Source organism: Odocoileus virginianus, chromosome 12, assembly GCF_023699985.2.
Source record: "Odocoileus virginianus isolate 20LAN1187 ecotype Illinois chromosome 12, Ovbor_1.2, whole genome shotgun sequence".
NCBI classification, from domain to species: domain Eukaryota; kingdom Metazoa; phylum Chordata; class Mammalia; order Artiodactyla; family Cervidae; genus Odocoileus; species Odocoileus virginianus.
Genome location: NC_069685.1, coordinates 43,081,239 through 43,099,043, shown reverse-complemented (window position 1 = coordinate 43,099,043; position 17,805 = coordinate 43,081,239). Strand labels below are relative to the sequence as shown.

The 17,805-nt window shown below is 41.3% G+C and overlaps 1 protein-coding gene across 4 annotated transcripts in view; it reads right to left on the bottom strand.

Annotated features, from left to right (window-relative positions):
- The window catches only part of STX2 (syntaxin 2), a 76,210-nt gene that overhangs the window by 40,711 nt on the left and 17,694 nt on the right, over positions 1-17,805 (bottom strand). For 3 of the 4 annotated variants that reach the window (XM_070475045.1, XM_070475047.1, XM_070475048.1), the window contains exons 4-9: positions 9,707-9,781; positions 8,287-8,360; positions 7,488-7,596; positions 5,721-5,794; positions 5,465-5,602; positions 2,806-2,916 (exon numbers count right to left, since the gene is read on the bottom strand). In XM_070475045.1, coding sequence (XP_070331146.1) covers positions 2,806-2,916; positions 5,465-5,602; positions 5,721-5,794; positions 7,488-7,596; positions 8,287-8,360; positions 9,707-9,781 — 581 coding nt within the window. Of the gene's footprint in view, positions 1-820; positions 945-2,805; positions 2,917-5,464; positions 5,603-5,720; positions 5,795-7,487; positions 7,597-8,286; positions 8,361-9,706; positions 9,782-17,805 lie in introns of all 4 variants that reach the window. The other variant, XM_070475046.1, reaches the window with a different exon arrangement.

Genomic DNA, 17,805 nt, shown 5'->3' with positions numbered 1-17,805 from the left:
AATTTGAGACACCAGGAAGCATGCTAGCTTGAGAGGTGAAAGAAGGATGATTCCAAATGCATAAAAAGAGACGAAAAGCACAAAATCTACCAAAGTTTGGTGAAAGGTGACCCTCATACAATGAATAAAAATAAAGGTGCTCTAAATAAATAATATCTTTTGAGTATCTTTTGTATTCCAAACCCTTTAAATTAAGAATTAACAGGCACGCTACTCAGTACAAGTTTTCATTTTAATGTGGACACATTTAAGACAAACTCGATGATGCCAATGGAAACAAATGAGACGAAGTCTCTTGGTTCCACTGAGTATTCTTCACAGCTTTTGTCCCATTCCCTCTAATTCCATAGTAAAATGGTGAGCAAATAAATAGCTCACAAAGCACGTTTGGTTGTTGCACTTATTCTAAGAATTAAAACTTAAGAGACAAATTAAATATTAAATGTTAGTTTTTTCATTGAGAATTAATCCTCATTACTAAAGTTATTCCACTAATGAGGGTCTCCAATAAGGAGGAAACGTCTTTCTGGATCAAAAACAAAAGCCCGAAGAGTCAGGAGCTGCTGCCACCCCTAACTATCACATCTAAACAAATCCAGAGGTTTCAGAAAACAGCAGGAAGACAACCCTGCTTTAGAAATGGATGGCAACCCAGTCAATGCTTATTCTCAGCACACGATGACTAGAGACCTGAATTCAGAAGTCAGGTAAACACTTCCCTGGCAGGATTTTGTTACTTTCCAGTATTTCTGAATTGGGTGAGCACCACTATTAGCTAATTGGGCGAGTAAGTAAGCAGATTAGTTGATTAGTTACTTACTGCCGTGTTGGCAGAGACATGCATGCTGCCGTTATCCACATCATCACTTGCCAACTGATAAACCAATAATTAGAGCAATCACAGCCAACAGAACCAGTGACACAGCCACAATTATCCACTTTTTCTGTCAAAGAAAAGCAAGCTGATTATAACATGGTTAATTCCATATTGCCATATTAGAAGATACCATTCATTTAAAAATCAAATAATCCATCGGAATGTGTTTTAAAATCTAAATTATGGGACAATGATTAATTGTTCGACAATTTTCAGTTGTCCAAAAGAGGGATTTTTAATTTAATGAGGTCAGACTATTTGGAGATGTACTATCATAGAACTTGAAATATTACCTTTTATCAATGAGAAAGCTGCATGACCACATTCTTCTGATAAATTTCTGATGAACTGAGACATACAGCTGATTTTTTTTTTTCATGTATAGAGAGCTGTGTGGCTAGGTCAGTGAATTAGGAAATCAGTGATTCGTTTAATAAGCCCTACACTTTTCTTCTTGTTTGTTTGTTGTTGGCAGGTAAGTCCTTCACTTAACTGCCACACCAAACAAAACAGATCATTCCACTAGCATCATCCAGTCTCTCAGGGGCTAACCCGGCTGCCCTGGGAATAGAACCAGGACGCCACAAGAGAAGACGGCCAACATCTTGAGGACCACACACCCGACAGCAGGGTGAGAGATGAACAAGCTGTGGCTGGTTTCAGATGTCAGGCTTCGAGTTGGAGAAGTTGTGATGAATTTCGAAATGAGCCTCAGGTTCTGACCAGTGGCCACTCCAGGTAAGGCACTGACCCAGCCACCTGCTAGAGCGAGGCCATCTCTGCCAGATCAGGATGAGATGAGAACGTCTCACAGAAATGTTCACTGGTCTGACCTGCTGTTCAGGTCACGGAGAAAGGATGGGACCTGTCCTTTTTTAGTGACTGCTTTAAAGTATTAAGTCCATTTTGTGCCTAAACCAGAGTACTTCACACCTGGACCTCACCACCTCACTTTAGTTTAAGGCTCAATATTTCAAAATCTGGTAACACAGAATAATGTAAGAAACCATGTCTTACATCTCAAAGATAATTAATACACAGATATTCCCAGGAGAAAGCAGGGTGAGATGCTTGCAGGCTGACATGAAAGCCCTGATGTGCCTCATATTTGAGAACATCTATGGACCATCGTCACGGGTGAATCTGACTCTTCATTTTTCCTGAACATTCTGACACTCCCTCTTTACAAGGCCTTTGTGACATCGCATGGAAATCTCCCCTGACAGGCACTGAGAAAGGCATCTAACAGCAGGAGGGAGGGTGACAGGCACTGAAAGCAGGGGTTTGGTGCCTTGGGTCGCTCTTCTCTACACTGGGGAGAAAGAAACCAAGACGTGATGGGCGAGGTCACACAGGAGATACACAGTTTTCCAGTCCCTGAATCAGAACTGAGTTCTGTAGTTTTGCTGTTTCCTTAGAAAGCTTTCACTATGAAGATATTAAAACTCCTTTACAAAGCTTCATTGTGAGTGCTACATAACATCTGAGGTCCATGGTCTCAAGCAATTCTCTTTCCTCCAATCCAAAGGATTAGCAAATAACCTAATGAATAAAGTGTTCACTGCATAAAGTGTGTAACCAATGATTTTTAGGAGAATTTCCAGTCCCGTGAGTTTTATATGTCCCTCCAAATAATGACCCAAGAAACAGAGAACTCTGGAATTGAAAAACATTCAACCGAGGAAAGGGAGGTGGGGCCAACTTTGGCAACCCTAGTAAGGGTTATCATTACTTAGAACTGACAGGGTTCACCGTCAACATAACTTCAAACATTTCAGCAAAAAGAATTACTTCAGTTTTCAAATGCAAAATTAATGTAAGAAGTGTTTATTTCCTGAAATACATTTAAGAAGGCTTGCATCAGTGTATGACCATGTAAAACCAAATCCAGAGGAAAATGAATTTTAATTCTGAAAGACCAAACTCACCCTTCTTGCTTTGCTTTGATATTTAATAGCTTTCTTCGTTTCTTCTTTAGCATGTTCTACATAGTCTGCGGCATTCATAACATTTTTTTCTATGTTGTTGATCATTTCACCCTTAAAATGAAAAGTTTCAAACTTAGAGGACACTTTCAAATGACTTAATTGTGCCTCTTAAAACAGTCAGAGAGCAGGAGTAAAGTTTCCACAGGAACGTAATGTGCATGGAATGGACACTGAAATATTTTTCACATTTACAAAAAGATGAGACCATTACAAATGTGCCAACATGGAAAGTAATCAAAATCCAACTTACTTTGTAAAAAGAACTAAAAGGGATGGGCAACAATGCTGACAATTAAAGGCATATCAAGTAGGCTTTGAGATATGCTTTAATATAGGAACACTTTTAAAATGGGCACAGTGAATGAGAGGCAGCTGGCTTTAGGCTAAGCTAACATTTACTATTATGCACATATGACGTACAAAGAATGACTTCTTTTCTAATGGGTAGACAATATTTGTCATTTCTTTAAAATACCAGTAAACTAGGAATAGTTTATGTCTCCCATTAAATTGACTAGATTAATGAGCAAAAAAATGTAAAGTGAGGTGAACGCAGTGAGGCGTCAGGGGAGAAGAGCACATTACCTGGTTTTCTGTCCACCAGCAGACATAATCTGCAGCAGTGAATAGCAAAGCATTGGAGAGTGACGCAGAGTTAACTTACTCATTCACGCATTTCAACATACTAGTCAGTTTTGACTAAACATATTTTGAATTAGATGAGTCAACACAATGCAATACTAACAGACTTCTGAAAGGAAACAATGCAACGAAGCTAAGAATACAATGATATATCAATTTTTCTAGTAGAGATTAACACATCTGGCATACAACAATCCTAAGTAAAAGTCCAAGATACTCTAAAATCTTTAGTAATGACAAAAGTACTCAGATTGGTCTAATTGTCTCACTGGTTTCCTTTCTGAAAACAAAAGCTGGCAGCAGCCAGACTCCCAGTTTTCCCTTTTGGCATTGTGAATGGCAACGGGCGCCCCCAAATCAAAGGAGTGAACCTGCCCCATCCCCACCCCATCTGCAAATTCATAGCACCTCAGCTCCACACACATTTTTATGGCAAAGTTCCTGAAGCTAAATCTTCAAAAGGTAGGTGGCGATATGGAGGATGAATCTGGTATCCAGATGGACTTCCCAGTGCTCCCCAGGAAACCGGCAAACAGGCCCATCAGAGGACAGTTCCTGCCACAACAGATCCTGCATCCAGCCTCCGTGGGAGGGAGGACATGACTGTGATGTGAATCCTAAGATGCTCAGGTACGAAGGCTTTGCCTTCACAGGGCAGTCAGCTGGACTCAATGGCCCATCGACCCATGAGTGACCAAGTGTGAGCCTCACACACTTGAAAAGTCTGAGGACATTATTCACCATCACAAGCGGAGGGGCAAGCACCCCCACACACCTAACTGGAACCACCAGCTGTATTTTACACTGAATTTTATATTCTTTCTGTGTGTATGCGTGTGTTCTTTTTTTTCTGCTTTTAATTGGAGGAAAACTGCTTAACAAAGTTGCTTTGGTTTCTGCCGCACAACAATGCGATAATCAGTCATAATTCTATATGTGTGTTTGTGTGTGTGTATCCCCTCCCTCTCGAGTAAATTTCATCTTCTTAAAAAACTGCATTAACTTCCGCAGTCCCTCATAGGGGTCTCCTCATACCTGCCACCTTCTGCTTGTGGTACTGAACACTGTAGTAAGTAAAAGCTTTTATTTATGTCACAGTCTATCCCCTCTGGTGCTATTCTTTTATATATTTCTCCAAATGATTACTCTAATATCTGCTCCTTGTAGAAAACTTGAAAATATATTTTAGAGGAGAAAACTAACATTCCCATAGTCCCACTGTTTCTATACTGCTTGGCATATTTCTTTCCTTCTGTGAGGACTGTTTCAGGTAGCTGACTTTATGCCACACACACACATATATATAGGAGTATAAGGGTGTATGCTGCATATATATTTACATTTATACATAGAGGTGTATATACACATATGAAGTGAAGTAAAAGTGTTAAGTTGCTCAGTTGTGTGTGACTCTTTGAAACCCCATGGACTGCAGCCCACCAGGCTCCTCTGTTCATGGAATTCTCCAGGCAAGAACACTGGAGTGAACAGCCATTCCCTTCTCCAGGAGATCTTCCTGACCCAGGGAGCAAATCTGAGTCTCCTGCACTGCAGGCAGACTGTTTACCATCTGAGCCAGCAGGGAAGCCCCATATATATATACACACATACACACATACATATAAGGTTTAATATTGCCCTCTTATGTCAACTTAAATTCCAGCACATACATTTGAATATTTCATTCAAAATCTTCCATGAACAAAGTTTATGTTGTCTACTTATGGTTGCTTAACACCCTATGCTATGGACACACCATATCTTAAATCAGTCCCCTACTGTTGAAGATTTAAGGTGCTTCGAGCATTTGAGCCTTACATGGCAGTAACGGTATAATCAGTTTTTGAATTACAAGACTGGATCCAGAATAATGGCTTTCCCGATAGACTGGAGTGAAATATCAGATTTTACAAACCATAGCTCTCTGTTTCAGAGAAGCAAAGATGCATGTGATTACCTGAGTCTCGACGAACATGGCCATGTCCATGAACATCTCATGTAGCTCACGGATGCTCGTCTCCAGCTTCATGATGTCTTTATGACGGGACTCGATTTCATTGAGAGCCTGTCTAGTAATTTGTGAATCTGATATAATCTTTGAAAAACAAAAACAGAGGAGAAATACTGATGAACTTAAGATCATTCTAGAGGTTAAAGAAAAAAAAATCTGTATAAATACAAACATGCAGGCCACACAGCCGCCCGGCACTCACATCTGATGTGAAGATGGAGGGATTCCCACTTTCCAGCATCTCTTCCAGCTCATCATCGGTGGTAGTTTTTCCAGCTAAAATATCAACAAGGAAAAACTCCACTCAGTATGCAGCAGTAATTTTAAATTACCTTTGCATCCATAAGTTAGCAGGTAAAATCTGAGTTGCTAATGTTTTAACCAGTGTTTTTCTATCTTTTCTAATATATTTTTTGGCAAGTATTAATGATGACAGAAATTAACATAAGCCCTTAAGAAGCAGGAAGAACAGGAAAACATTCATGAAAAACCTTGTAACTGGAATGACTAATAAAAATCCAAGTTTAGTATGAATGAGAAACAACTATAAAAAGGAAATTGGTAAGATACAAATTTTTGGCATATCAGTTTTCCTAAAAGTTTAACTGGCTTATAGGAAAGGAGGGTAAGCTAGACTTAGCATATGTTAACTGGAAATAATAAAGATTGTATAACTAGAATCAGAAGCTCTAATATTTTCTGTATTTTGGTTATTAATATTTTTTCTTGAGTTAAATGTATTAATGCTTCCTATGAACAAGTTCACAGGATTTTGGGAAAACCCAATGGATAATTCCTATTTTCACACTGTGCCACAAGAGACAAAATTAAATGAATAAACATCATAATAATTAAAATATAATTTAATGTGAACATTCACAACAGTATTATTCATAATTATCAAAAAGTAGAAACCACCCAAAGGTTCATCACTTGATGGATGTATAAACATGTTAATATGGTCCATCCACACAATGGAATGTGATCCAACAACAAAAAGAGATGAAATACTGATGTTTGCTGCAGCATGGCTGAACCTTGAAAACCCTGTGCCAAGTGAAAGAGGCCAGTCACAAGAAACCATATATTGTATGACTCCATTCATATGGATGCCCAAATGGGCAAATTCATAGACAGAAGAGTAAACTGGTGGGTGCCTGGGGCTCTGGGGAGAGAAATGGGATGTGCCTGACATTGGGTGCCGAGTTTCCTTTTGGAGGGATTAAAATGGTCTGAAAGTGACTGTGCTAATTTACATACTAAAGACCACTAGACTGTACACTTTGAGTACCGTTCACACGGTATGTCAATTACATGTCAACAAAGTCAAAGTGTCACTGAATGAGGTTCCAGTTCATGGCTGCTCCCTTCTGTCCAGGCCCACAGGAGACGCAGAGCAGTCCTGGTCGACACTGCACCCACCCGAGGCTTGTGTTGCAGCTGAGGGACCCTGATCTTTCACAGCGGGGAGTAAGCAAGCCTGCCTGACCTTTGTTCAGCAAGCAAACAGCCTTCTGCCCAGAGAAAAACCTGAGTTCCATCCTCCAAGGCTGCAAAGACAAACATCCTAGGAAGAAAGTCTGGAGCAAAAGGGCAGGAAGTGTCTGCTCACCAGACATGCAGAATCATGAGAACCATGCAGACTGTCCCCTGAGATGGGGCAAGAAGGGGTGCGGACACAAAAATTACATGAGGAAGTGACAGCTGGAAGCTTTCCAGATCTGATCAACACTTTACAGGTAACAGTCATCAGAAAGTAATTTAAAGTCCACTCACTTAGAATCTGCTGAAGGACATAAGTAACAGGTTGGCTGATTCAATGAATGGGAAGCTATGAAAGGACTTTACGTTTTACAGTACTGATAAAAACAGGGATGAAATTACTTTTTTGATGGTACATACTTTCATGTCAGACCTTAAGGGAAAAAAAACCACGTTTTTAACAAAAATAATACAGTCACTGACTCACTTATTTCTAGCTGACGCTGTATACGGCCTTTGCTTCGCTCCCGAAATAGAGTCTGTGCTTCGTTATATTCTGTCATGACTTCCACAAACTTTCGAGATAGCACTGAATGCTTTAACATAGAAAAAAAACAGACCAATGTATAATGGTCATTTCTTCTACTAAAAGAGAAAGCTTTTCACTTACATATAAAAACATTACATTCTATAAATTCAAACTAATGTGCTGACTCCTTCAAATGGGAAATAAGAATACAGCTTACCGTATACTGTAGAACAGAATCTATGCTAAGAACTTTACACGCATAGAACTTTGCGTTGTCTTCTTTGATTTTCAGTAACCCTCCTGTACTATTAGTGTCCCTCATTCTACAGAAGGGGTGAAAACCATCATTACGAGAAGTCAATTGGCGAGTGGTCACAGGCTGACTGGGGTCAGGCTGGCACTCAAGCAAGGCGTCCCCAGAGTCTGAACCCATAATCGTCATTTGTCAAGTAGAGTTAAGTGGGCTAAATTCCACTTTGCTGTACCATCAGACTCTAAACGGTGAGGACTTCATCATGAACACTAAAATGACTCAGATAATTCTCTGCTCTTCAGAATAGATTTCTGCTGATGGGCTGAAGAGACTTTTTTCCTTCATCATCTAGAAAGGGAATCTATAAATACTGTCTTTATGCAGAAATGCTGTGATCATTAACATGACAGTAAGGATGTAATTATTCTGAATTTTAAAGAAGGAAGTAAAAAGACTTCTTAGTCTTCAACACTGCTCCACACTAGAAAAGGCTGATCATCAAACCTGGGTTCTTCGGATACGAAGCTCCACAGAAGTTCGGTTTCCACCCTCATCCTGATCAAAACTCTGTTCAATAGCTAGAAGCAAAGAGGAAGGAGTTACTTTTTAATCTTAACAAAAATGAAAGGTTTTCAAGCCTAAACGCAAACATATTTTATCTTTCCAGCTCCTAATAAATGTGTGAGTTCTGGTGAGCATCAGTTGTTGATAATGTCACAAAATAAAACCAGATGTTACAGCTTCACATTTCAAAGTGGATAACCTGAATTTGATCTAGTTTGGAGAACTTAACTGTCCATTAACAGGGAATAGAGTATAGTGAAAGCTGTTGAGTGACATTAAAGGGATGAAATCAGTGAAACTCTGCAACAGGGCAACTTCTGATGAACTAATGTCCTGGTTTCTCCAACCAAGAGGGAAACGTGCTGGGAGTGGGGAAAGATGGAAGAAGAACCTGACCTGAAAAAAAAGCCTTAAGTGACATAGCAACCAACCATAGTGTATGGTCCAAACAAGAAAGCCAATTTAAATAAACTGTTGAAGAAAAACTAAAAGATCACTGGGAAAGTGTGAGTTCTGACTAGACAGTTTATAATAACAACCAAGGTGACTTAGATACATACAAGAGCATTGTAGCTGTATTTGGCGGAGGGGATCCTTGTTTTAGAAACACACACTGAAAACTATATGCTGATGAAATCCGAGACATCTGCCAGCGGTTGTGAAACCAGCGGGTTGGGGTGGGGGCCACTGAGACCTGCAGAGCTGGTTAAGTGTGGACCCCGGGTCTGTGGTGGCAACCCCTTCCCCCCATGTATGTCTGAAACTTTCCATAATAAAGGTTCCCTGTGATCATCAGATATGTTCTTGATTTGAATGTTATTTTGTAAAAATTAAACACACTGTGTCTTTCTGCCACATCAAGAACCACCACCTCTGTTTAAGTCCCGCAGGGAGGCCGTGGGCACTATCAGCTGAGCTGAACTGGAGGAAAGGCTCACAGGACCTCACCAGCTACAAGACCATTCAAGAAGAACCTGGCAATTCATGTTGAAGGCTACCTACCTTCTCAAGTATCTATAATTTAGCCCCAAATGTCGTAACAATATAAGAGATAAACAGTTTATAAGCAAGTGCTCACTCCTGCGGAACATGAATGAGTGCCTCACTCCAAAATTAAGTATTAGTAGGCCTTAGCTCTAGCTCCTCATGTGTGATCCTTAGAGCTGGTAGCTTAAGAATTCTACAATAATGAGGAACTTAAGCAAGGCTCACTATTCCAAGCTCATACAAATGATTTATTTTACAGTGGTCACAATCTTAACTTTTTAAAATGTAAAAGAATAAAAAGTTATAAAGAAGAAAATAATAATACCCACATTCCCACCATCAACGATTATACAAAATTAAAGCTTTAACTCACACTTCAACTTAGTCCGAATTTTATTAGCAGTTTTCTTGATTTCTTTGTTCAGATCTTCAAGCTCTTCCTTTATTTCTATTAATCAGAAATAAAAAAGACATGTGAGTTACAATATCCAACATCAATAATGTTCAACAAATGTAAATGGAACAATATTTTTGGTAAATATTCAAGTTTGTTGGGTTTTTCTTTAGAGAAACTACTGATCACACCAGTGGTTCTCAGAGGGTGAGTCCTGGACCAGCAGCTTCGGTATCAGGTGGGTGTTTAGTAGAAATGCAAGTTCCTGGGCCCCACCCCTGACCTACCCATAGGAACCGTCACTGGATGGGCACAGGAATGTGATTTAAGCCCCGCAGCTGATGCTGGTGCACACCTAAGTTTGAGGACAGCTGGTTTATACCAATCAGTTGAGGAAACAGTGCCCTGAATCCATTGCTAACATCTAGACCTGAAAAAAGAAAGCAGAAATTTAACCATATTCTTGTAGGGAGCAGGGAGCCTGCCACATGTTTGCTTTCTTTCCTGCTATCCTAATCAAAGCTGGCTCCAGGCTGGAGTGTGGATTCCTGCACTGGGAGAACAATCCCAGAGGCCCCACCACTGCATGTGGGGAAGGAAAGTCGAGGAAGGTGTCCAAGAGGAAGAGCACAGGAGCAGGAGGGTCTATGCAGGGTCTGCCCTGCTGAGGACACGGAGTCAGGGGAGCAAGCATTCCAAAGCATGGCTCACCTCTCTAGAAAAGAAAGCCCCTGGGTTGGGGGGCCATTCAGGACAGAATCACTGGACCTTCCTGCTAACACAGGCATGCAGGGGCTTAAGCATTAATTAGAGAAATAAAAGAGGCATTCCTGTACTTAGCCCTTCAAGCTACAGAAGCAGGCCATGAGGTTATACTTGATAAAGGCAGGATTTCAATTCACAGAAAAGAAGGTAAAGATGAGAAACGTCCTTATCCAGTGAACTAGGTCATTCCGATCATTCTCCTGCTGAGAAAATCAGAAGGCTTGGACAAAACATTTTTAAAAAATCTGCTTAAAGGCATCATAAACCTACAAAAGCAGAAAAAGAAGATTCAAGAGAAGGAAACCCAGAGATGTGAGCCCAGAGAATGGAGTGGCTTGACACTGAGACAGCCAATGCTTTGAGCAGCTGCGAAAACCCAGAGCTGACACAAGGTCACACCCCGGGAGAAAGGGGAGCCAGGTCGAGAATGCTAGCGCCCCCAGCTGTCCATCAGAAATGTTCAAAAATCATCTCTTAAAAAAGAAAAAACTATCCTAGGACTCACACTGTGGCTCCGAGCCTTCACATACAAAACCCAGTGCTCAACTGAAAAAAAAAAACCAGCAAGACGGAGAAAATAAACCCCAGGAAAACAACAGAGCTGTCTTAACAGAGTTATTAGACACAGACCTTAAAATAAGCATGTTCAAAGAGGTAAAAAAAAAAGATTGAGGATTTTGTCAGGAAACAAGACAGGAGAAAAAGGAGCCCAGCGAAATTCTAGGACTGAAAAATATTTTAACCAAAAATAACTCCATGGGTTAAGAGAGATTCCCTGACCTGAAATGTAATCACTAAAGAGAGGTCAGGAAACAAATCAGAAAGATTTCAAAATAAAACACAAGACAAAATGATGAGAACAGAGGGCAAGCGGCATAAAAGATACAGTGAAAAGGTCTAAAACTCATATAATTGAAGTCTCAAAATAAGAAATGACAGAAAAGGGAGGAAAGATGACTTATGAAGAGAAAATAGCCAATATTTTTCCAAAACTGCCAGAAAATGTCAACCCACAGATCCAAGAAGCCTTATAAATACAGTATAAATAAAAAGAAAACCATATCTGGAAACATGAACACAGCATTGATAAATCCAAAGGCTAAAAATTAAATATCTCTTATAAGCTCTAATTAGATAGCTGACTTAAAAAAAAAAAGACACTGAAAATTTATTTTCAAAATCTTCAAAGTGGTGAAAGAAAGCAACTTGCAAACTGGACGCCTATGCTCACTGAAAATACCCTTGAAGAACGAAATCAAGTAAGGACAATTTCAGACAATGGCATAACCCCAGTAGAAGAAAGAATAGTAGTTTTTAGAAAGAAGAAAAAATCTCAGATGAAAGTTTAAAGATACAGAATAATTAGTAGCATTGGTACAGGTAAATATGTGGGTAGCTCCAAATCTGTATTAATTGTATAAAATAAAAAATATGTATTATTTTTATCTAGTACAATACATATATATGATGATGATAATAGCAATAAGAAGAGATAGTGTTAAAGGTCCCTAAGGTCTTCCTATTACTTGGAAGTAGTAAAAACATAAATTTATATTAGATTTCAACAAGTCAAGAATGTATACCACAATCTATAGGACAACTAATAAAACAACAGCAAGCAGAATATAGAAATGAGCCAACGAAGCAGGGTAAAATTCTTAAAAACCAATCCAAAAGACAGCATGAAGAGAGAGAAAAAGTAACAGAACAAGCAAGAAAAATATAAAGCAAACAAGATCACGAATGTTAGCCCCAATATATCAATAATTCCAGTAAACAAACACTACAAGAGTTAATGACAGACAAAAAAAAAACTATCAAAGGGGCCAAGAAGACAAAACCAAACTACATTTGATAAATAAAAGATGAGAGAAACATCTAAAATAAAAGGATACAGAAAGACAAAAAGAAAACGATGGGCAAATATACATCATGCATACACTAGTCAGAGAAACTGGTCAAGCTTTGTTGGCTGATATCTGGCAAGTGGTCAGGAAGGCACAGAGCATCAGTGGAGAAGAGAGGGACCTTTCACGTGGGAAAAGGTTCAATGCACCACCGAGACAGGACAATTCTAAAGGCATTTGTGTCCAGGGGCTTTACCTGCCTTGGTGTCTAGAATGGACCCTGGAAAGAGGGCAAAATAGCTAAAGGATATCAACTCAACAATTCTTGACTGAGAATGTGGACTGTGGCTTAGATAGCATTTTATCCACATTAAACATTCTGAATTAGGTCACTATACAGTCTGTTTATAAGAAAATATTCTTCTCAGGAGATAAATGCTGGAGTAATTAGGGGTAGATGGTCACAAGGTGTGCAACTCACTCTAAAATGAGTCAGCAAAAATAACACGTATGTGTATACACATGTGCAATGTGAGTATGTATATGCACTCACATGTACACAAATACACACACAGAGATAAAGCAAATGTGGTGAAATGGTAACAACTGGTGAAGCTAGGTGAAGGAAATATGAGTTTTCACTGCACCAAAACTGCAACTTGCCCACAGATTTGAAAAGTTTCAAACTAAAAATGGGCTTCCCTTGTGGCTCAGCTGATAAAGAATCTGCCTGCAATGCAGGAGACCTGGGTTTGATCCCTAGGTTGGGAAGACCCCCTGGAGAAGGGAAAGGTTACCCACTCCAGTATTCTTGCTTAGAGAATTCTATGGACTATATGGGTCTCAAGAGTTGGACTAATGAAAAGAACGTTTCATGGGATGAGTCCCTTGACACAACACAATGTTTCCAGGACTGCTGGCCCGGAAGACAAGCTACCGAGTACTCAGGGACACACAGGTGGGTCAGGATGTCCAGGCCGAGTTGGGTGTAACCATGAAACCCTAATGGATGCTTGGTGAGCCTGTGGCCCCATTTCGGAACAGCAGCAGGGACAGGAGAGCCGGCTCACAGGTCAGGGTGCTCAAGACCGCACTAACTGCCCAACCTCTCAATCAGCAACATCCTCAGCTCTCAGACACACCCAAGGAGAGCACCCACACAAAGTCATCTCAAAGCATAAACGAGCCTCCGCCTGTCCAGTGATCAGCAGTCCCTGCTGCTCAATACAGCAGCAGATCTAAGGTCACAGACCACTGTGATAGCATAGCCACGCGAGATCCCTGCACTGACCATCACACACTGCGAGGGAGGCACCTGTTAACAGTAAAGGGCTGCCGCCTCACCCAAGGTGTTTGGTCCCAAAACACTGCTCCCACACAAACACAAAAACTGAAAATGCTACTGCTAGGGCAGCCATTAAGAAAAGGGTCCTGTAAGGACTTGCCTGGTGGTCCAGTGATTAACACTGCACACTCCCAATGTAGGGGGTGCAGGTTCAAATCCCGGTTAAGGAGCCGGAATCCTCCATGTGGTATGGCCAAAAAAGAAAAAAGGAGGGTGGGCCTGTAACTGTACAGTTCAGTTTAGTCACTCAGTCATGTCCGACTCTTTGCGACCCCATGAACCGCAGCACGCCAGGCCTCCCTGTCCATCACCAACTCCCGGAGTTCACTTAAACTCATGTCCATCGAGTCGGTGATGCCATCCAGCCATCTCATCCTCTGTCATCCCCTTCTCCTCCTGCCCCCAATCCCTCCCAGCATCAGGGTCTTTTCCAATGAGTCAACTCTTTGCATCAGGTGGCCAAAGTATTGGAGTTTCAGCTTCAGCATTTGTCCTTCCAAGGAACATCCAGGACTGATCTCCTTTAGGATGGACTGGTTGGATCTCCTTGCAGTCCAAGGGACTCTCAAGAGTCTTCTCCAACACCACAGTTCAAAAGCATCAATTCTTCGGTGCTCAGCTTTCTTCACAGTCCACCTCTCACATCCATACATGACCACTGGAAAAACCATAGCCTTGACTAGACGGACCTTTGTTGGCAAAGTAATGTCTCTGCTTTTTAATATGCTATCTAGGTTGGTCATAACTTTCCTTCTAAGGAGTAAGCATATTTTCATTTCATGGCTGCAATCACCATCTACAGTGATTTTGGAGCCCCAAAAATAAAGTCTGACACTGTTTCCACTGTTTCCCCATCTATTTGCCATGAAGTGATGGGACCAGATGCCATGATCTTAGTTTTCTGAATGTTGATCTTTAAGCCAACTTTTTCACTCTCCTCTTTCACTTTCATCAAGAGGCTCTTTAGTTCCTCTTCACTTTCTGCCATAAGGGTGGTGTCATCTGCATATCTGAGGTTATTGATGTAACTGTACATTCATCAGCAAAAAGAGCATGCTGTAAGACAACATGCACTGTGTGATCCAAATTCTATATTTTTTAAACATTATTTGTTTTTAATACGTGTTTTTGCTAGAAAAATATATACCAAAACATTAACATATATATACCAACGGACAAAATTATGAGTGTTTTTTTTCTCTTCCTTTCTGCTTTCTTCCAAAATGAGCACAACAAGCATGTACTGGCTTTGGTAACACAAAGCAGGTTAACTTTCAAAGATGAAGAGGCTGGGGTGGGGGAGGGGAGCTGGTCAACAGCGGCAGACGCTGAGGAGGAAGCGCGAGGGCCAGGGTGGGGCCTGCAGCAGGATGGGGCACGAGGGGGACAGACCACTCTTTCAAGGAAGACAGAGCCGCTACAGGGTCAGGCAGGGCTGTGGGGAAGGCGTGGTTGTAAGGGGGGTGGGGGTGGGGGTGGGATGGACAGCCTTCTGGCTGAGGAGAAGCAGAAAAAAACACTCAGAGGAGGGTTCAAGGTCACATACCACAGTTTACCCTTAAAAGGGAGACACATACCTCTCACTCTGAAACAGAAGGAAGGATGGGATGGAAACAAGGAGATGACAATGAAACATAATGAGGACAGCAGCAGTCAGTATTTCTACAGGATGACCAGTGATTTGTCCAAGGTCAACAGTGAATTCATGGTGGAACTGGGGCTTGAACCCACAGCTCACCTGAGCAGAGGCTTTCTACACTGAGGCAGGTAATCAGTGATGGCCACGTAGTTCTAAAGAGCCTGAAATGCATACTAAGCGCACGACTCCAGCAGAAGAGGGGAGGAGGAGAAGGAATGAGAGATGGGATGCAATTAGGACACAACTGCTCAGAGAGAGGCCAACCCAGGAGAATGACAGTGGGATGGAAAAGAAGGAAAGATAAGGAGCAAAAGGGGCGACTGTTTAGGAGGTCCACACCTAAAACATGGGCTGGGGAGAGGGACTATGACCCCTGATTAAAGCAACCACAAGCCCTGTCACTGATGAGTAAAATCCCCACCCCTCTCTGATGGTGATGTCAGTCATAACCCTATCACCAGTAGGAACCAAAAAGGTGAATCACATACGTTTATTTCAGAGTTCTGCCAGCTGGATCCATATATTGGAGAGCCTGAAACTTACTCATTTTCAATGGCCTTCTTTCAAAAAAAAACACATAAGTGTAAGGTCAGTAAAGACAAGGGCAAGTAAAGGCGCCCTCTGTCAGCTCTGTAGCAAACCCTCCTCTGGGATCTTGTCACTGAGGTTAATGAAATGGCCTGGCCACCCAGCCAACCCCGCAGCCGAAGCCGGAGCTCATGGGCCAGGGCAGGGCAGCACCACCTGGGGGCCACGTGCTCTGGAACCCTTCTGCTTGTCCGCCCAGGAGCCTGGGCAGAGAAGGCACTGAGGAGCCGGAGCTCCATCTGCACCCTCCCCTGCCCCCGGCATGGACAAAAAGCAGGGGCGCAGCAGCCCGCTGCCCTCCGCAGCACTCCCTAGTGCCCAGCAGCATGCGGCAGGAGTCATTGCATCTTTCTTACACAGACCAGCTAAGTAAGCAGTGAGACACTACTTCCTACACTCTGGTTCATACTTTGTTGTGAAACTAAAAGCAATAGTTTTCTTCGGAGCCCCAAGGGACGACTGTGAAGCACTAGAGCTCTAAATTTACTCCATTGTTGTACCTGCTATTACTGGGAAGCAAAGCTTTTTGGAGATAAATTTCTCAAAAGAAAAAATACACAAGCACATATTCAAATTCAACTTCACCAAGAATTAAGCAAGATGTTAATAGGTGTTACATAAAAAGTCCTGTGGGCAAATGCGTTTGTGAAACACTTCACTGAGCAAAGTTAAGCAGGTTTCTTCATCACAGGACTTCTCAGGGCCTTTATTGCTCTAAGTACGCTGAAATCACCCAAGTGAGGATGTGGTGTGAAGGTGGTCCCAAATGTATCTGGCCACAGAACTCCCGTTTAATACAGTAGCTAGTGAGAGTCACGCTTCTAGGAAACATTTTTCTAAACCATAAGACAGGGCATCTACAGACATACAAAGCATTATTTTACAAGACACACAAAATCTTCAAAATGAGTAAAGGAGTTCTTTTTCAATTTAAAATCAAGTTATTTTTTGAAAGTGAGGCAACATCAAATAACCTAATAAAGTTGCTTTCAACTTTCCTCTGAGACTGAGAATAACATGTTCGCATCACCACTTCCATTCAATGCTATATAGAAGGTCAGTAAAAGAAGTCAACTGAAAATAAAAAGCCTAAGAACTGAGGGACAACTGTCATTATTCACAGATAACATGACTGGCTACAGAGACAATCCAAAGGAATCCACAGAGAAATTATTAAAAATAATTAATTGGGCCAGAGAGTGAGATAAAAGCTCAACATACAAAACCTACTGTATTTCTATATATGAAAACAAGTAGAAAACAAAATTTACAGCAGATACTATTCACATTAACATCAAAAGCATCGACTGCCATGAAAGGTGTGTAGAGACCTCTACACAGAGCCCTACATAGATCACTGGGAGCAAGCAGAGAAGATGTAAGCAGAGGGATGAACCATTTCCAAGGATTAAAAGACTCAATATGGTAAAGGTATCAATTACTCTCCCAAATGACATATGGATTCCAACTAGCAGTTTTCTGGCTTATCCAGCTCCATCTTACCTTTAAAGTCTTCAAAATTTATCACTGCAGCTCAAGGAAATACTCCCTTAAAACTGCCAACACTCTGATGTTCAGTTCATTTTAAATCACCTGTTCACATGCTGCCCTCCACGGACACTGAGAACAGCACACTCCACACCAAGAGCCTTTGCTGAAGACGTGAAACCACCTCCTGGTCTGTTCTTCATCTTTAAAACTGCTCCATCCTGCTCTACTGTTTTCCAGACCAACCTCTTGTTAACTTTCATCTAAACACAAAATTCTATCACTACTGCTTAACTGTGAACATAGCATGGCTCTAAGACCCCATCAGTCACTGATGTGGCCCCAAAGTTCTGCAAAGTCACTTCCATGTATTCTCATGGCTGTCATACATCAGTTGTCCTCACCT